General features: G+C 39.5%; 1 protein-coding gene across 3 annotated transcripts in view; it reads right to left on the reverse strand.

Moving 5' to 3' along the window:
• LOC309407560 (BEN domain-containing protein 5) overlaps window positions 1-21,035 on the reverse strand; it is a gene marked incomplete at its 5' end in the record, with an annotated part of 952,618 nt that overhangs the window by 342,538 nt on the left and 589,045 nt on the right. For 2 of the 3 annotated variants that reach the window (XM_082003108.1, XM_082003110.1), the window contains 2 exons: window positions 14,381-14,588; window positions 18,474-18,687. The exons of the other annotated variant lie outside the window; for it this stretch is intronic. In XM_082003108.1, coding sequence (XP_081859234.1) covers window positions 14,428-14,588; window positions 18,474-18,687 — 375 coding nt within the window. In that variant the 3' untranslated portion in view covers window positions 14,381-14,427. Of the gene's footprint in view, window positions 1-14,380; window positions 14,589-18,473; window positions 18,688-21,035 lie in introns of those variants that run through there. 3 annotated transcript variants of the gene reach the window in all.

A 21,035-nucleotide genomic window follows, 5' to 3' on the forward strand; every position in this document is an offset into this window, starting at 1 on the left:
TATGGAAATACAAATAATAAATAACAGCCACCTGCAAAAGATTACCCGCTGAATTGTACCTCACCATGAAAGCTTATGTTTCAAACTTCATCTCATTTAGATTCAAATTTGCTGAAATTAAATTTGAAAAGAAGGAATTATTACTGTACAGAATGTTTTGAGATATGTAAACACTTCCTTTTCTATTACTGTGATTCACTTTAGGGTTTGTTTTTTTCTGCGAGGCATTTAAAGCATGCAGCTCTGTGGAACACAATGGCTGGTTTACTTATTACAGCACAGGCTTGGAACTGCTTAAATATATTTTTCTGTCAACGTGTATTTGTGATTCCCATATTTAAGAGGTGACTGTTATTCTGTATACAAATGTGTTGTTAGCATGATTGATATCAGAACTGTATTTGCACTCCACGTCGGAGAAGATTAAAAGCTGCTCATAAGAAATCCTCCTTACAACGCACAACGTACACACACCATACTAGGAAATCTCACAGAAGAAACTTCCTCTCAAGGCCACCTCAGATCCGCCGCATCTGCTCTGAGCTTGAGCAACACGGTTGTTACCGCGCATCCCTTAAGAAGGCAGATTCCTTCTCCGTAGGCTTGGTTTGAGACCCGTTGGAAAGGTTCCCGTTGACTTTAATAGGCATAGAGTGCTGCTCTGCGCCACTTCCCACGGCGAGGGCCAGCCAGGGCTGAACTGCACAGAACACGCAGAGATTAGGGAATGCAACAAGATTGTCAGATCTGGGGCTTCAGGAGTAGATCAAGTCGTTGGAATTTGATCCAGATAGTTAAAAAGAAAATACACACTTTCATTTAGTTTTGTGTTGCCCTAGGACCTGTGAAGAAGCACAGGTCTGTGATTCAGTGTAACAGGAAACTCCCTCAAAAAAACCTGATTTGGGGTCATTCTGGTTTCAAGTGAAATAGTGGGAATTGGGAAAAAAAAAATCCCTCTTTCCCAATGGGATCTCAATAACACAATTCACTCTAACCCTGGCATCCACCTCACCCACAGCAGCACTCAGACTCCCGTTCGTACCACGTGTCAGGAGCCACAGTAACACCCCATGTGTGCACCTCCAAAGCGAAACCCTGAAGTAGTTCGACTTTTATTGGCTTGCAGAGAAGAGGTTTAAGCTTGCACTTGCTGTAGACCAAACGCTGTCGTACAGAAACAGTTACACAAAGCTACAACTTGCTAAACTGCAGCAATTTAATCGCAAATTTGAACCTTTGTCATCAAAAGATTACCCCATCTAGGGATAAACACTATTCTCAACCTTAGTACACCACTGGGGTAGTTTCACCCTCTACCCAAAACAAACAACAAAGGTAATTTACACAATTGTTTTTTATTTTTTTTTTAGGCTAAGAAGCGTACAGTTGGAGTGCTTTCTGCTTTCTGCTCCCGGCTCAGAGGCAGGAGGGTGCCAGAGGATGGAGACGGGTAATGCTGTGTGCAAATCCCAAAGTGGCAGCTTCCGTGGAAACATGTATGTTTGGGATTCTGGAGAAACGAAGCAAGTCAAGGTGGTGCTGAAGCAGTAGAGGAAATTATGCTAATCCAAACTACAAGGGAGGTGCCACGTTACACAGCCAGATGCAAAGCTTAGTAGTTGTTTTTTCATTAATGCACTCCCTGTAGCTTGGTTACTTAGGAGCTTTCACTCCGCATTATTCCTTAAACTTACGCTCACTCCACGCTTTGAGATTAATCTGCACAATATACACAACAATGACAGAATTGGGGGCATCAGGGAGAAACTAGGATTTTTTTTTTTTTTTTTTAACAGAGATACGACACTAGCAGCTCGAGAGTTGGAAAGTTTCAAATGAATCTTGCCAAAAGTCTTCAAGATAAGTGCTACTGAAACAGCAAATACAGAGGAACGTGGCATTATGTACTATCAGCTCAGCTGAGCTATTCGTCTTTAATAAATACATAAATAAAAACAATGGTAAAGCTCAGCCTGGTATTGTAACAGTACCCAGGAAAAGTACACATACGGCACCCCAAGAAAGCATATCCATCAAAATACCAGTGGCTTAAAATATCTAGACTTCACTTTTCAAAGCGACCCAAGAGCTTTGAAAACTCAGTTCCCATTAAATTTATCTTCCAGATGGCTTTCCAGATCCCAGCCTCAACTTCACACTGACATATATCACCTTTTCTAAAAGCCTTTGGATAGCCTCCTGATAAAAAGCATACAGTGTTATTTGACTTTTAGAGCAGGGTACTCTGGGTGATGCCTGCAGTGCTCATTTCTGACTTAAGGCACGATGCTGAACAAGCCACCAGCTCCCTATTTCTGAGCATTATCAGTCATTTACTGATAGGAAAACTACCTGCCCCACTGGGACAATCTGAGGCTTCATTAAATGTTTACAAACAGTTTTAGAATAGGTAAAAATCTACATAAAAGCAAAGGTAGCTTCCATATCACCACTGGTTAAACATAGACCCTGGAGACACTTACTAATGGTACCAGTATGGTAGGAAACTTTACTGGAAAGTAACATCAGTATGCTGCAGCAGCTGAGAAATATCAGATGTGAAGAAAAGATCCCTCAAGATGACTTTCAAGAATGGAATAATGGAGGTGAGATTAAGTTTGACAGCCTAAACACAAGTTCCTACAGACTGATAGGTAGTCTGGTATACGTTAGGAACTCAAAGGAAGGATAACCACTTCACTCTCAGAGCCATTGATTACCGCTAAATTATGAGCCCTCAGCATGACAAAGCCATGAAAAGCACCGAAGATATTTCTAGAAAGATAACATCACTGTATAAGGTACTGTTACCACCCCAGATAAAATTCAGCACAAAGCATCACTGATCAAGAAAGATCAGACAAGTACAGAAGCAGCTGACTAGGATAAGAGCAGATGAATCTGTGAGCCTATCTTCCAAGCAAAATTTAAAAGGCAGTTCGGTCTAGCAAAGGTGGAGTGGATATGATCTCTCACAAACTCTTCAAAGACAGAAAAAAAAGCTGCTAAAACTTGGCAGCAGCATTTGCTCAGGAACAGAGAGACACACACTGCTCATGAGTAAATTCAAACTGGAAGCCGGAGGGAGAGGCGAAAGAGCGCGTCCTGAAGAACAATGTTCTAGGCTTATCTGCCGTTACATCTGGAATGAGCAAAATGGGAACTGATGCACCTGCGTAACATTGGGCCTTCGACAGTTCGGGAGCAGTAACTTCAATCCTGTGTGACAAAGTCCAACAGCAGGTCCATACACCTTCAGTACTACAGAACTGTTTGTTTCAGATTTCACTTTAAAATACTGGCATTTGACAGCTCTCTAGGTTTTGGGAAAAGCTATTTTAGTGCAGTCAAACAGTTTCACTGTAGGAAGTCACGGCGGAACAAACATCCTTGGAGAAGAGTATACTTTCCAAAATGAACAAGTTGATCTAGTATTTTATAAATGTTTCTTTCCACAACAGACTGTAGTGTTTACTTTAATTCAACCTAAATATCGCCTTATTCCTCCATTAACCTAAGCCTCCGAATTACATTAAATTATCTGACACATTAATACACTTGTCTTTGATTTGATCTGCAGCAATGTAATTTAAGTTACAGCTTGAATCATTATTTCACTGTTTATTCCCTTTTTCAGGGGAAAAATACATATATATTATGATGTATGGATTTCTGATTTGATAAGGTACTTGTGCTCTAAACAACACATCCTTCTCTGGATGTCAGTGTAATAACCCACCCAATATTGATGATAATCAAGACAGTGCTCACATTTTCTACCATCACCTTTAATACACAACATTCATTTGTACCCTTCCACAGAAAAAATAACTCCAGATGAATTTAAGTACACAAGAAAGAGATTGGCACATAGCTTACAGCACTGGAGACAGCTAAGGACTAGCAAAAACAGGACTTTCTGTCCTGAGCTCAGACTCCGCTGTGTGCTGAGGGATTCATGGTTCTGCAAGGATGTAGGTCATGCCGGAGGGGACACACCAAGTCCTGTAGGAGCCTGGAGGCAATTAAAAGCTGTTATGCAGCTGAGCATCACCACAGGCAGTGAAAAGGGACTTCCCCTGAGACTGGAAATCGCAAGCAAGAACCATCTATTTGTCTTCCATGTCTCTGACAAGAAGGGATGACTTGGTTATAAAGCCTTTAAAACGCAGTGAGTCACTTCTCAAAAGAAGTCGCTGGTCACTGAAATTTTGCTGAAGTATTTAATAAAGAGAAAACCCTGGAATAACAAATATTAATTCCTCTAATCATGCTTTTTATGGTATCCGATTCCTCCAGTTTGGGAGGAATTTGGGAATACATTTGGGATCCCTGACAGTACAAATAGGTAGCTCTCATAGACAGAGTAGAGGCAATACGGGCCAACAAGACATCCTTCTGCTAAAAAAAGCTTCAGTAGTCTAAAGTTTATTTCCCAGATCAGAAAAGAGTTTGGTTGTTAGCCAGCAACAAAATATCCCCAGCTTTTGCAGAACTGTCTGTACATTCCTTGGTCAAGGAGAAGAAAGTGCCATGCAGGTCCACTGAGGAGCAGGCTAGAGGAACGTCTCTTCACAAAATACCGTCTCGGGAGACACCAAACTCTAAGTGCACATACCAAACTCTATAGCCTGACTGGGGCAGGCTATGCCCCAAATGCAGACTCCCTCACAATAATATAAAAGCTAAACACATAAGGTGAGTCTTAAATGCTACCAGCTGACAGTGCAGTGGTAGATAATACAGCAAGGAAGTACTGAAGATCCAAAACACACCCGATACAGAAAGATACCAAAATTGTGCCATTTTTAATGAGCTCGTGGCCTTACCTGTGGAGCATGGGAGGTTGGCAGGGCACAGTGGCCGTCCTCTTGACGAGCAGTGTTGCCTTTCTCCTCCTAGCAAAGCTAGCTGAGCTGCCATAGGCAGTGGGTCAAGTGACTGTGCTTTATGGATCCCACCACAGGTCAGTTGATGATGAAACAGCAAATCCCCACCCAAGAAAGGATGAAAAACTGGCAACAACTCCAGAACAGGAGATCGGGTCAGGTAAGCAGGTAGACCATGCGAGCAACTTCTGCACCACCCATAACCCTTCGAAACATCACCAAGGCCTTGCCCAGAGTCTTTAATAATACTGCAGCGCTGGGGTGGGATCATAAGAGAATCAACTGGTTTCTGCCCTTGGTATTACAACGTGCACTTGAACTGCTCTCATCTTACCCCTCCCATCATTAAGCTTCTAGTTAGTTAAAACTTACACAGCCTCTCCCAAATCACATGGGAAAGCGCCGCCCTCGGTCACCCCCAGAGAGGGAGGATGCCCGGATTAAGCAGAACATGACAAATATTTTTTTCTTCAGCTCATCAGATGAGGGTCATCATTGTAACTGGATCAGCTCACTGATGCTGTCCTGTCCATTCTTTGTAAATGAAACCTGGATGAACCAGCATGTGAGTTTTAAATTAGCAGAGGTATTAATTTCAAATCAATAGGAAATACAAAAATATCAATAGGCATTTAAGAGTGAAACGGTAATTACTTTTCAAAAGGTGCAGTACACAAATTTCCTGATGCCTTTACAAATAGAAATAAGCTAATAATATGATTTCATAACATTTCTAAATTACTAAGTTAATTAACAGGGAATCTTCAGAGAGATGATGAAGGAAATTTAGAAGAACCTTGTCTGACACTATTCAAAATTCTCAAAGGAAGGAAGGGACTTCTTAAAAAAAGACTAATTACAAGGGTTTTTTTTACTTTATCTTGATATAATTTCCGTTTACATATTTAAGCCGGTTTTGACCATCAAAATTCTGGCAAAGAACAATTTTCATTAAACCATCTCAGTGGAGGAAGTTGACAGTTCCTCATCTTGTCTCTGAGGTTAACGGAGAATATTAATTAATTAGCAGTGACGGTCAAACAATATATGTGTAAGTTCTATCCAAAGCAACCTTTAATTTACCAAAATAGACATAACAAGTGTCGATGTATAGCAAGACCTTCTCCTGTCAGGTCCAATTCCTTTACAGGATTTGGTTGCAGGCTCCAGAATGAAGTAACTCCACAAAAGATGATCTCTCTCTCTAAGGATACTCTACCTTATTCTAAACATGTGTAACAGCATAACAATAATATCTCTTCACCATTCTTTGGCAATTAGTAGGTATCATCAACCAAGAAAAATCCATAACTATCTTGAAGATAGTACAAAATTTTAACAATAGTAAAATGACTGTGGCTTCCCTTTCTTCTATCACTTCAGTGTCCTCTCTCCTGTGAAACTCTGGTCACCTGTTGCTCTTTGCAGCCCAGTTTGCACCGTCACCCACCTGCCTGGCCGAGCTATGAATTCATGAATGGGCAGTTTGGTGAGCAGTAAGAAGATGCTCTGTCTTGTTGTTGGCACACATATATGACACCAAGTCAAAGAGGAAAGTGTATTAGAAATAAATACTCATTTTAAGAACAATATTTTCATGACAGAGCTATACTTAATAACACAGTAAAAAGGTAATTACATTGGGACATCAATAGGTCAAGAATCAATTAAATATCAGTATTTTCTACAGAAGCAAATTAAGTTTGCCCCACAAAATGAAATTACAACTATTTTCTATGACATTCTAACACAAAGTGAAATGTGTCCTAAAACACGAGACCGTATCCTGTTAACTAAACCAAATAGGGTATTTAGGAGAATACCAAGAACTCGTCTAGCAAAAGTATTTCCATAAAAATAAAATGAATTTGGGTGGACGTAAAGGAAAAGTATTACAAAAAAGAGTTGCGACCTAGACAATGTGTGGTAGTAGAAGACTGAAGACACCCAGTCTATCGAGATGTTCACGAGGTAGAGAAACACCGAGGCAAGATATTAAGACAGAGAAATCAAGAACCAGGAATTAGAAAGTTAAGCCAGAAAAATTCACAGAGAAATAAGGCACAAGTTGAGCAGTGAGGGTAGTTGCGCACTGGAATAAACTACTAAAGGAAAAGACGGATTTAACACTTCGACGCTTTTTCAAGACTGCTTGCTTTTTAAGCAGCATGCTGTGGTCCAGCCAAGGTTCCTCTTCAAAAGAGCAATCGAGCGAAGCTTTCTGACACGTTCTGCAGGGGACCACACCATCTCGTCGAATGACCCACCCAGCAGATGCACCACAGCCTGCGGTCTTTCCACCCATCTTTAGGCACAAAACTTCTCAGCTAAGAACATCCTTCTCAAGAACTGTGCTTAGATCACAGAGTTTTGAAATAGCTCTTTCTTCCCCAGATCAACAGGTGGCTGTTTTCATGCAGCAAATGGAAAAAGGGAGTCCCAGAAGGCAATTTAAAGTCATAAATCAGTATCATCTGTCAAAGTGCCTAATGCTTTCCATTGCTCAGCTGATGGAAATGACAATCCAAACCTGCACTGCAATTAGATGGGAAACTTCCAGGCCACTGAGCCTCCCAAAAAGCAGGGGATACTCTGTTTCGAGAAATGAACGTTTTTAAGAGATACTGCTGAAAGATCTACCGATTCCATCTTACCACTTTGAGACCGTCACATAGGAGTAAAACTTTCTTTGCTACAAACGATGCCTTGGCGTGGCAAGAAAAAAAAAAAAAAAAAAGAAAATGCTGTTATGTGAAGCCCCTGAACTGCAAAGTCTGCCTTACGGTGACAGCAGTGCTACCAGATCTCCTAAGGAAATGCTCTAGCTCTGTGTCACTTATCTCCAAGAATAACAAGCAGGTATTTCACTTCAGAACCCTGCTGACAACTTGCAAGGCAGGAATTGTGAAACACGTCTGTCTCCTCACCTTTAAGGCAAGCACAGAAGACTGCCTCCCACTTGCAGAAGGAATAAAAATGAAAAAGGAAGACCAGGAAAACAGACAGGACTGGCTAACATCAGGAAAATTGTTGATTTGTGGATTTTCATGGCATAGACATTTGTTACACCTGCAAACATACAGCTGTGTAAGTGCCCTAGCTAGAGGTCCCTGGCCGCAGAAGAAAGTGCTGATTATTCTACCTGTTAAAGGTTAAATTCTTGGCACGTAAGAGCGATTGGACTTTTTTAATTAATAAAACTTCTCACTGATTGAAACCTTAAACACCAGTCAAACTGCTTGAGATTTTGCTGTTGGGCTACTGACTTCATCTAAATTGCACGTATTCATTCTCTGTGGGAAGGTGAAAAGGCCAACATGACCCCTCCACAACCTGTTCCAGGCTTCCTGCACCACCAGACATAATGTCCTCCGCATTTGGCTGCTGCCGAGTGATCTCGGTTACTTTTTCAGTTTAGAAAAGCCCCAGAGGGGAAGTTGCATATATTTAGCAATGTGGCAATGAACAACCTTTGGGGGACGAGTTGCCTTTAGGGGACTATACTTAAAAGACAACCCTCTAGGCTGTCCTACCCTATCCTAACAAGGAGGGTGGTTCCTTGCACTGTGCTGCAAAGCAGCAGTGATGCTACAACATCACCTTCACCCCTGCTTAGCCCCAAATCCTACATCCTCACTTGCTTATTCCTGTCAGGATGTACGGTGAAACTTCAGTGTACGTTGGTCCTGGAAGGAGGAAAGCGTCCTTGCAAATGCAAAGAAACCAGCAAGTGTCAAAGCATTTTAATATACAATGTAGGAAAGAAATGTAAAATCCTACTTTCAGGAGTTTTAGTTTTTTATAATCCAAGACTCTTCAAGAAATGGAAACAGAACTTTGAGACAGATGCTTTGCCCCATTCACCTCGAATCCTGCTTATTTTGAGAATGACTCTCTAAAGACACCTCCATAAATCCTGCAGAGGAATGGGAAGACCATGGTGCATCTAGCTCACAGATGCAAAATGTCCAAATGGACTATTTTCAAGTAGCAGTGGGCTAATATCCCAGCTTAAACATGGAGAAAGAGGTCTCCCACAAAACTTCTAAGAGAAGAAAAATGGAAAAATGCATGAAAATACATTATTTCTTCTAAAACTAAACTACAATTCAGTAAGACTTACATAAACATTTGGGAAGACTCCGACATAAGCTTTTGCATTCATCGGTGTCATGTAGAAGGGGCTGGTACCAGTGTGATATGGCACTACCAAGACATATTCCCTCTACTGCTGTCCCAGTACATCCTTCACAGTCAGCAGGGCCACCACCAAAGGCTGTTCACAGCCAATTCACCTGATAACCAGCCTATCCCATGAAACCTGCGTCTTTCTCCACTCCAAAACCATGAAAGCTCACGCTGACTATAAAGGATACACCAGCACCAATGAGCACAGTTTCTTGTACTTCACAGGACTTCTAGCAATTGTTATACTACAATCAAAGCTCAGTCACCCCAGCCTACCCCTCTCTTGGGTGTTCAATCAATTTTCTGTGACTTTAATTTCAAATCACTAAAGACTAAAATGTAATATGAAAGTAGGTCGCCTGACACATTAAACGTATATACTAATAGAGTTTAGTTCCATGAAGGTTTTACTGTCGATAAACAAGGAATGTAAAGTTGCTATTCTGCTAAATGTGAAGGAAATAATTTCCTTTGTAGGAAGAAGTCTTCTAGTCAGAAGGCAGCACAGAAAACAATCCTTTAGGCTCAGCTGCTTTGTCTCCCAGACTCACTTTCACCTCTGTTCTGATCGCAACATAATGCAACTTTGTCTGATGTCATAGGTGAGGTATTTTGCTCTTTACGGTAAACAGATGATGTCACAGGACTATGATTTCACTGCAGGACTGAGCAAGCAGGTATCCGATGCACAGAATGAAAGTTATTGTTCAAACATAAAAAGAAATAATTGCAGAAGTGAAGCAAATGAACAGCCAAGTAAATTAATTCCTTTTTTAATCACTGTTCCTGTTTTCCAAGTCCAAATAATTCTCCTTTCCTATTTAGGAAGCCTGAGGGGATGAAAAAGTGCCCAAGACGGTGAAATTAAAAATTAGCTACCGAGCATGAAACATGCAATGATTGCACTTCATAACACTTTTATTGCCTCAGTGTTGTATGAATCACTTCACAGTTCCACACTGTTACGACAAAAAAAATGACACCAATAAAGTCTAAGCAATCGATGTTATGACTTCATCAATCTGAGACTAAAGGCATGCACAGAATGACAAATATTTTCAAGAATACTGAGAAAACTACCACCTCATTCTGAAGAAGCGCAAGTTTCATTTTTGTATCTTCCTGAAGAGTGGTCATTCTCACACCAAAAGGTGGAATATTGAAATAATCCTCAGTACAGCTCCACGTGACACAACCTTGTTTTCCCTTTCAGAAACCGGCCAAATTTGGGTTTCTCAAGAGTTACGAATGCAGCTAACGCACAGCGAGGCTACAGCTAATACAGGATGTTCCCACTTCAGAACATTCTCATTCCTTTGAGGTTTTGCATCAAGATAGTATTATTTTAACAATGACCTCCACGTAGCTTTATTTTTTTAAAGTGTACAGATTCTGGAAGTATGAAGTTGAATTATCTTGACAATGTCACTAAATCCAAACAAGTTCAATTTATTGCTACTTAAAACTTCCAAGAGGACAATAGTCTATGCTTAAGACAACAAAGCAGCATCGTAGTAATCTACCAGATACACCATCAAAGGTATGGTGCAAAAAGTGACCTCCCGCAGGGAGACTGTACCTTCTTTTGACAGTCACACTCAACAGCTAACCAAATGCAACCTGCAATTCCTTCTAGCTGTAGTTCAGCTTTGACATGACTAAGTATTTTAGTCTGTCTGTATTAAAAAAAAAAAAAAGTCCCATCTCTATGAAGCACCACTAAATCCAAACCTGTTCTGTAACAGCAGAACCTAACAATTTTTTTTCTAACAAATACTAGCTTTCTTTTTTTAATTGAGTGGCTAGACATCTTGACTGAGCTATTAAAATCCCTGGTAGGATTCTTTCCTGTAATATAATAGCTGATTTCCCTCACAAAATCATTAATAGAAAATAAAGCCCTTTTTGTTAACTCTGATCTTGCTTCCTTGCAAGTGTGCCAGCAGCACTTTAATATGGATCAGGTCATAAATATCACAAATGACAGCAGCAATGTGTGGCAACAAAGGATCAGATTATTCATGTAACATGAATACCTTCTTCCTTCTTTGATAAAAACAGAAGTAAACAGTATGCATTGATCTCAGGACAAAAAGTCAGTTCACCTTAGATCTGTGTTTTTCTGATACTTACAAATCCGGGTTTACAGTATGAAGTAACGGCACAGCACAAACCTTGGAACGATGAACGAGGTGTATTACAGGGTAAAATAAAGCCTACATCATTTTATGTCAAAATTCTCTCCCGTTTCACATGACGTACAGGTATGAAGTTAAGCTAGAGCAGGAAAAAGTTAGTAGGTGCTATTTTCACATAAAGTTTCCTACGGTAGATTCATGGCAGATGCATTATGAACAAAGCAAAACTATATACAGGCAGGCACAATTATGGAAGAATTAATGTACCAACAAGAAAGCACTGGGCATAAATGCAGTATAACACAGCGAAATGAAATTCACAGTTAATTTATATATCAGTATTTCAATGCAGAAAAGCACGTCCCATTAAAGTATTTTTCTTGGGTAATGCCAGAACACACGACAACTGTAGCCTATTTGCCACCTTGAAACACACACTGGGTTCATGGGGAGGGAAAAGACAAGAGTAATGACCAAATATAAGTGTAAAAATGTTATTCATACACACCTGTTATCCATTGCAGAGCCCTCCAGACATTGCCTTACAACTACAATGTGCAGAACTGGCTTCTTACAGCAAAAACTTATTTCCAGAAATCCAAAGATTTAGTTCAAGTTATAATACAATAAAGAGATATATTACCTTTAATACAACCTAGTCCTTTACCAGAAACTCAACAAAGCTTCAAAGGTGATGCTCACATTAAATGCCAGTTGCCCAGTCCAAAAGACAGAGTATTAGCCCCCCACAACACTGCACTTCAAAGGGACGTGAACCTTTTTGTGCCACCCAAATACTCCTGTTGAACTCGACTAAAAGCTGTCTGCTGGACCTGGGCTGACAGAAACTCCAGGAAGAAATGAATGAAGAATTCCAAGATACCTTCCCCAAAGAGAATATTTAAATTCTTCAGCGATATGCAGCATTAACATCTGATGGGACGAGTCTGTCAAGGAAAGCCTTAGAAAGATGATGCTGGTTTTGTGGAAAGACTTAGAATCCCTGATTTCTGGGGCCACGATAGAGTCCTAAACTCTAATTAAATTCTAATCTGCTTTTCCCAGGTTTCATAAAATGCTGTCTCAAATAGGCTTATCTTCTAAGAAGTGCAGCATGATCTTCTCATTAAAGAATCCGTTACAATGAAAACACGTTAGTACTAAAGCCATAAAAGACTATGGAAATTATGGACGTTTTCCCCCAAACTAGTGGATTGCCCTAGTATCACTGTAAAAAAAATTGTACAGCCACAAGTCTACCTGAAACATGGGAACTTGCTGTTTAAGTGTTTCTTCAATGTTATCTCTATTTTGTTCTTTAATTAATAAAAGGATACATGCACTGACATTATAAACACTAATTTGCTATTTAGCATCCCAAATTAGGAAGCATAAACATTTATGCACTTCATTAAACACTACCTAAGAACACTTTGAGATTAACAGGAGACAAGCCAGGCTGTTAAATGCAATTTCAGGGCACGCATAAGCCACCGTAAAAAGACACTCCTCCTCTTCCCGTCCCTCGCTACGAATGCTCCTGGGCTCCATCCTATCGGTACCAGCCCTTCTGAAATGAACCTTGGAAACCGGCGATACCCGACACATCCGCACAACCACAAGTGCCAGCTTAAGGGGAGGGACGGGAGTGCGGGGACACGGGCAGAGCAAGCGGGGCATACCCGGTTAGCAGCAAGCCGTGCTTAGATTGACACAAGCCAATCACGAAATTGCACTTTAGAAAGCGTAAAACAAATACTTATGCCCTGAATTAAGACGTTGCAGGAAGAGAGAACGTGGCGTTCTTCTCCATCTCTTCCAAAACAGGCACTGCAGTTCTAGCAGACGCCCTCCTCTCCCTTCCCTCTCCCTTCCTCCCCAGCCCCTTCAAGAATCCTTGCATTGCTCCTTTCCAAATTACCTGTGCATACGGGACATGGAAATAGGCTTAGGGTACACCAGTGCTACTGGAAGCTGGTAAGAAACGGTTAGGTCCTTCAAAACTACAGGAAGCAGAATTACAGTTGAAGAAAAGAAACAAATGCTGACACGCAAGAACAGACAGCCTGGAAGGTAGATAATCACATCTGCGTGTGTAAAATAAACGGGGGGTTAACTAAGATCACTAATATAACAAATCCTCAAAATTGATCAGTCCAGATGCTATTACCTCTACACACCTTATTCTCAAAATCCTTCATGAAACATGACCTAACGCTATTTTCTTCCACTTGCAGGCAATCAGATATAAATCAGACCCACCACAAATTATTCCTTCTAGCTTTGCATCACAAATCTAAGCTCAATGTATAAAATTATTTTTATTTTTGATTTAAATGTGTGTTTAAAAAGTGTCCATTGTTAAATAATGGACTCAGGGGAAACGGTACTCAATTTTCTATTATACATAATCTCGCCATAGTGTGGCAATCTTTAAATCGATTGAAAATACAAATACTCTAAAAATACAGTGTTTCAAGAACAGTAATATGGACATACTGAAGAGCTTTGTACCACAACCAGAAACCTGAAAAGTGCCTTGGTGCCTGAAAAAGAACTGGTTTTAGATTGTTATTTTTCAAAAAAATAAATCATCATGATTATACAACTTACAGCTTTGGGTTCTTTGTTGTTTCTTTTTTTAAAACTATGACGGCAATGGTGATCTAACTAGAAGATAATAAGTGAAAATGAAACGTTCTTTATGTGTTTTTGACCAAATATATTGTTAAGATCAAAACAAAGATTTATAAAAACAAACGATTAAAATTTCAGTTCAGAAAAACACTTGGTAAAATACAATTAAACCCTTTTCAATAGCAAAGTGGATTTTATACATTTCTTCCTTCTAAGCAGATGTTTACTGCAGCCTAGATCCACTAACTCCAGTAAAACAAAATGTAGGTATAAAATGGGTCGGTGTTCGCAGAATTACAATCTCTATCGAGAACTGCAGGTAATGTACTGCAACTCATTAGAAAAAACTTTGAAAATTCACTGTTTCATTGTGAGTGGACTTACAATATATCTTACATTATTTAAAAGCAGGTTAAACCATAGAAAGGCTTTTGACAGAACTGTTGAAAAAATGAATCAGTTATAGAAGGAGAATAATGCCTCAAGTCAGCTTCTCCCATCAGCAAAAATGCCACACAAATCAGAAAAAAACACCTCAGTAAAACACTAAGACTTTATTAAAAATCCAAAATTTATTGCAAATTGTACTTTGCACTTTCCCTCCTTTCTTCATTTTTACAAGATTTATTGATATCCATGATTTTTTCACAGATGTACTTGTTGACTTTGGAGAGTCTCTGTGCAATTTCAGTTTCATCCACAGTTTCTTGTGCTATTCTATCATACAAACATTCTGGAGAGAGAAAAAAAAAGGAAAGAGACATTAGGATATTTTTAGGACAGAATATAGCCCTGTGATGGGCTAACTACTCAAGAGACTGCACTGAGTAAGCACTGCGTATATTTGCTGCAAGACAACAGAAGTTTTTATTGATTGACTGGCTATCTTTTTAAAGACAAGATTTTTCACTAGGCTTGAATCTTTGGAATGACCAACTTCCAGTTATGCTGTGACTACATTAACAGGTTTTCTATACAGAAATAAGGCTAAGTCCAACCTTCTACAGTGTCAGTCTTGCCTGCCTAACTCTTGTATTTGTCCGTATCTCCACAGCAGGTTTAGAATCTTCTCCCAGGTGAACAGTCTCACTAGAACTGTCATCTACAGTTCCCTGTGAGTCATTCCTACCTTCACACCTTCAAGATAGTAAGTAAATTATAATGGTTAGGAAGAGAAGCAGTAACCAGTAGGAGAAGACATTAACAGATTTATTTTTAAAATCTGTACAACATACGTTAATGTCTGCCTCTTTATCAGACACCCTGTCCCAGGGCATTTGTTGCTTTTATTAGTAGATTATTCAGGGTGAGAGCCATCTTCTTGCATGTTTGCACAATGCACTTTGTGTACTTAACTGGAATACAAAAAGCAAGCAACAGTTATAACTGCAAAAGCAATGAGGGTAACGGAAGTCAAGGCAATTCTGCTCCACAGTCAGAAGTTCAGTGCCAGAATCCTGCAGAGGTTACTAAAAGCAGGGGTGGTGCAACACACTCAAGTCCTTCGAGACAGGCAGGTTGTCTTTTTTTGTTTTCATAACCAGAACAGCGTATTTTGTTGTGTACGCTTCCCAGATTGATTAAACAAACTCTGTTCTGCTTTGCCTAGTAATCTACTCCGGTAGCTGTTTATTGCTTCATATACAGAAAGCCATAGAGATTATCACTTAATTAACATGGTTTATAACATTTCTAATGCATCATATTAAAAAGTTATGAAAATTAAGTACTATGCATGCTTTGTAGTTCATTTTGAAACCTCTCAGAAGTTTTATAAAAGGTTATTTTGCATTAACAAGGTTTATAACAGTGCTCATGCATCATACTTTTTATAATTTCTTTATTACATACTACAGTAGGGATTTTTATGAATCTAGAGATATCAGACACATTAAGAGCTAATGCTGTAGTTCAAAAATCTATTTTAAATAAGTTAGTCTGTGTCCACAGAATGATCAGAACACATAAAACAATGTGAATTTTATGTTGTGAGATGTACTGAATATAAAATGACTAAAATTAATCAGCACGCAGCCTGAGAGCTGAAACGCTGATCATCAGTAAACTATGATTTGAAATACGACAGCTAAGGAGAGGCATGTCACTGAGGACCTGAAGAAACCCGGTGTGTTCACAGGACATAAGCTTGTACTACAACAATCTCAGGAACGCTCCCAGGTTGTGGCAGATACACCTAGTAAAGTGAACTTCCAGTAAAAGACAGGCTATGTTATTAGTTTAGCCACAATGTCAAACAAAGAATCACTTGACAGAACTCATTCATCAGCTGTGATTCTTAAAGTCAGTGTGACCCAGACAGATCCATGATCATCACAGTTTTTCCTCTTCCATCTCTTCCATTTCTATGAGGGGCTGCAGAAACAGTACTTCAGTAGACACAAGGTTGCTGGCTTAGGGGCTCCAAAGAGCTATCTGGGGGTTATGCTGCTTCTTTGTCTTTTGGCTTTAGAGGAGCATACAGATACCCTTTTGTACATCTGACTGGACCAAAGATTCAAGTAGACCTCAAAGACTAACATGGAGCTTTACTTCTTTCTGTGATGTCTGATCCAAACCATTGGCTACAGAAGCTTGATAACTTCGTTGCATTTCACCATTTATCTACTTGCTACTTGTTTTTTTGTTTTGTTTTCTTCTCCATAAGGCAATAATAATTTCTTATTTGATCACTTCCAGCTCTCCAGGAAATACTACTGGCATGATGGGGCAAGACCTGCTAATACTGACACAAATACAAAGGACACAACGTGGAAAATCAAGGTTATGTGCTACCCAGTACTGCTGATACACGAAGTCTGTCTGATGCCACCTAACACACTGGCCATGCAGCTTAACTGGTTCAAGAGGAAATTGTACAGTCTTGAGCCTAACAAAAGGGAGTCAAAGACGAGGTGAAAGAAACACTGGGAAGAGGAACATGTAAAACCAGGCTGTGGAGCAGTAGAATTCAAGTGACGGTTGAGGCTGGAAGCACAAGTATGACAGAAAACACAGAAAAACGAGGAAATAGGGAAGAGCTGAATTGCTGGAGAGCGGGAGGGGCCCCATCTGCCTCTCACCATGTACCTGTTGGAGTGTACTCCCAAACTCACTGTAGTCAAAACAAAGGGAGTTAGAAGAAAGCTATCATCTAAATGGCTCAAGCAACAGACTGTCCCTGACAGAAGTAGAAGATGAAATTCTTGCACAAGCAACCTTGCCAGCAGCGCTGAGGAGCAACAGCATCCAGCAGGGAAACTAGAAAGCTCTTTGTAATGAGCCAGTGAAGAGTAACCCCTTTTTACTGTGTGCTTCTAAGTGTGCATTTGGGTAATCAATTCTGTTTCCCGTTAGGAGCTGACAGGGGTAGCCATAGCCACAGCCACAGAGCGGCTTCCTTACACAGCCACTACATCGTTACTTTGCTACGTGTGTTAAGATTGTACCAAAAGGTCCCAGCCAGAACTAGAAAATCAGTATGGAACAGTTTGCACTTCCACCTATATTCTTAAAGCAGATTAGAAAAAACAAAAACAAAAACCACGTCTTTTACTCATTTCTGACAAATTAAGAAAGATGACAGTATGAAGATCAGTTTCCAACTTTTCTCCACACAACACAGACACACACACACATTCAAAGAGGAATTGTATTTCTTACTTCCCAAACATGGTAATTGCAAGGCAGATTACAACAGCTCTTAAAGAGTTCATAGTTAAGAGCACATAGCAACTAAGAACAGGAAATTCAGAATAATGAAGCTTAATCAAATAGGGTCATTTCTTTCAGCCCTACTGCAATTTAGTATGGACACAAAACCTAAAAATCCAATTTCTGTGTGTATTCCATGAGGAACCAACTCAGTTCTGACTTAAAAAGAAGCCTGAAATACCAAGAGAGACAGAAATGAATGCAAAACACAAGCATGATGATACAAAGGGACTGAAATTCACTATTCATTTTAAATAAAGGAGAAGGCCTTTTCTCTCTCTCAGTACTACACACATGGACTCTGGCTTGCAGTTACTGAAAGTGTCATTGCAATTTCTCCTGCCAGATAGGTCAGCAATTTACTCTTCTTCTTCAAATTCCAGTTCAAGTGCAACAATTAATTTTAACTACTTCCATTTTCTCCACTTAAAAGGGTAAAACTATTCTTTCTCACCTTTGAAGGTACGCGTATTTTTATAGTCACAGCTACAATGGTTTCTGTGCCTCATGCCAGACTTGGTTACATTCTGGATGAAAGAATGTGGTAAAGCTACTCTCAGGCTTGTTAAAAAGAATATATGCATTTTAAAAAATCACTATGTTATAAATGAATTCCAGAACAATGTGTTGTTCTTCAGGCTCAGAGTCCTGTCCTACAAATGGTTCAAAGTGATGATCTTCTTGAACTTTACTGAAGTACAATTCTTCAGCTGTAAAGGTCTGCACTGTGCACAGCTATTGCAATGTGTTTTACTTTTCCTGAATACATATGCGCTTCACAATGCAATAGCAATTTGAATTACAGTTTTTAATCAGTTAATTTTATGAGCTGAAAAGAAGCATCTTTCAACTCAATGATTAATAGTTAAACTCCAAAGCAGGAAGCAAAAGTTTTCAAATAACCTACCTCTGACAATGCTTAATTTGTGAGGTGAGAGAGGTGGCTTGGGAACGGCATCTTTCTTTTTTTTGGTTGCAACTCCTGTGACACTTCTGTTCTTGAGAACATCTGTTCCCCAAATCATAACCGCTAGATTTTTTGTATACTTTGAATCTCCTTGTGTTACTTGCAGCTGGTGCCATTTCTCCTCATCTACCCAAATTCCACTGCCAAGATGGACCTAGAAGGTAGTAATAATAACAACTTATCTATGGTATGTAGCACACAACAGTATCCAAGTGCTGTAGGAACATTAATATTAGGTACTATAATAACAGTAATTAGGGCTGAACAAATCCATTTTGCCTAATTCTGAAAATTCTCCACTTTGTGGGTCAGGGAGTTCAAGTCAACCTCTTACATAATATAGCTCCTCTTCCTTTTTGTCTCAATTCTTCTTACTCTCTACTTTTTCGCCCCCACATAGCCTATCACCTGAAAGACTATATTCAGGAACAGAGATAGAAGAAGGAAACAGTAAACACATCCAGCATTATAAAGGTATGCACAGCATATAAACCAAGCAGTTGCACCAGCCTAATTCAGGAGTAAGATGAAACATTGTCTTCAGTGTGAAAGCTCACTTTGGCTGAAACAGACTTTACTTGAAAGCATGTTTCAGAGGCAGTAAAGAGGGGAATACTTCCTAAGTCATATCTTGTACCTGTTGCCAAAATTCAGCCTGGTTGTTTAAAGTAACTAGAAGGGGAGAGGATTTTGAGAGCTACAATGGACGCAAAGAGAGTTTGGAAGTTTCACAAGCTTCCAATTCTATCATGAAGTTTGCCTGTCATGTGCAATCCATCTATCCAGTGGAATACTGTTTTGTGGTAAGGCAATGACCCATTGCTGCAACATCATAGACTTTCCCTTATCCACACAATGGGGAGCAGAAATATTTCATTGAAGTAGTAAAGCAGGATAACATGGGTCCTGGGAAATGCAGTGTGAAGCCACTGTAGAGTCTCCAAAAGGAAGCTGCTAAGTCTAGTTGTGCTTATCAGCCTTGCTCAGCATTGACTATGCTGGGTTGACTCCCACAGAGCCACACCGTATCTCTATCCCAAGATTCCCAGTGCTCCAGACTTAAGATGAATGCGGGACGAGAATCCGAGTACCATCCTTAGGCTGGCACCACGTATGTTTGAGCTGATAGCCCTGATAATCAGGACACCATCAAGCGACAGCAAGGAAAATAGTAATCAGCAATCACTAGCAATCAGCACAGGTCTGACATGAGCGCAACCAGTAAGACCAACTGGACGCAAACGTTGGCCCTGTGTGGAACCAAGGAGAATACTTTATACGTACCATGTCTATGCTCCTAATTCCTGGAGTACAGTGCAGACACCTGAACTGCCTCTGCATACAGAAAGCTTTCTTCACATGACGATGACCTTCATTCAGTTGGGCCCACACTTGCTCATCAGCCCTGACAAGCTAATGCATGACCTAGCTATTCTAATCAATGGTAAGAGTCCACTGCACTTGAAAGAAAGAAGGTAGAACTTCCTTTCAGATAATTCTGTAAAAGTGCAAAATACCAAAAATATGTATGAATTGGATTGTTATATCAAAAATTTAGGTTTCAGATAATCTGCTCAAATGGAAGTTCTTTCTGTAACACTAACACTTGAATAGAAACTTACTGCCTCTTCACAATTAAAAAAAAAATCATGTGAACAAAATTCTATGGCAAAACTATATATGGAAAAGCAGAGGAGACTGTTCACGTTAACTGTTTTCTTCTTAGTTTTTTGTGGCTTTAATCCTTTCATGTGGCATTACATAAACTGTGCCTGCTACCCATACGGTTCTGAACAGTATCACAAAGTCCCATTAAATGCAATGAAAATTGGACAAAGCTACTGTAAAATTTTATATGCCCATAATTTTACTGCCTGTATTCAACCAAATACCATTTTTCCTTTAAGTGGAAATTTACTTTAATTATTAATGAGGGCTATAACCTGCAGAATAGTTTTATTACGACAGCATCCTTCAAAAGCAACTAGTTGTTTAAAAACTTAAATAGAAAAATATGAATGTTTTGGCTACCAGCTACCTTATAAAAATCAAAAGTCTAAGTTCCTCGAAGTATAAAACCATAAGGCAAGCTGCCTCTCCTGCAGAATTTTCTACACTAAAGCGATTTTAGGAAGCTTTTCACAAGTCTGGTATTTTCACATTGTTTTTATATTTTGCAATGGACAGAAATGGAACTAGTAATAAGCACAACAGGAACACCCCTTTTTTTCCTTTCTTCTCTGTTGTGAAGCCTCTTCATAATTGCTTTAAAAAAAATTCACCACACTTGGTACTCCCTACATATTTTGTAAGACAACTACAATTGGAGTGAGCAGTCTGTGCTCAAAAATCAATTACATTACAGTTATAATTCAGTTATTTCTGTCTTGATCTTGGAAAAGTCATCTATAAAAATGAGTGTTACTTAGAAAATAACTAAGATTAGGAATGCTGTGGCATGCCAAATTTTGGATGTCTGTATTATGTTAATTGTAGAGACTG

The sequence above is a fragment of the Phaethon aethereus genome (genome assembly GCF_964289735.1).
Source record: "Phaethon aethereus genome assembly, chromosome: 8".
NCBI lineage: Eukaryota > Metazoa > Chordata > Aves > Phaethontiformes > Phaethontidae > Phaethon > Phaethon aethereus.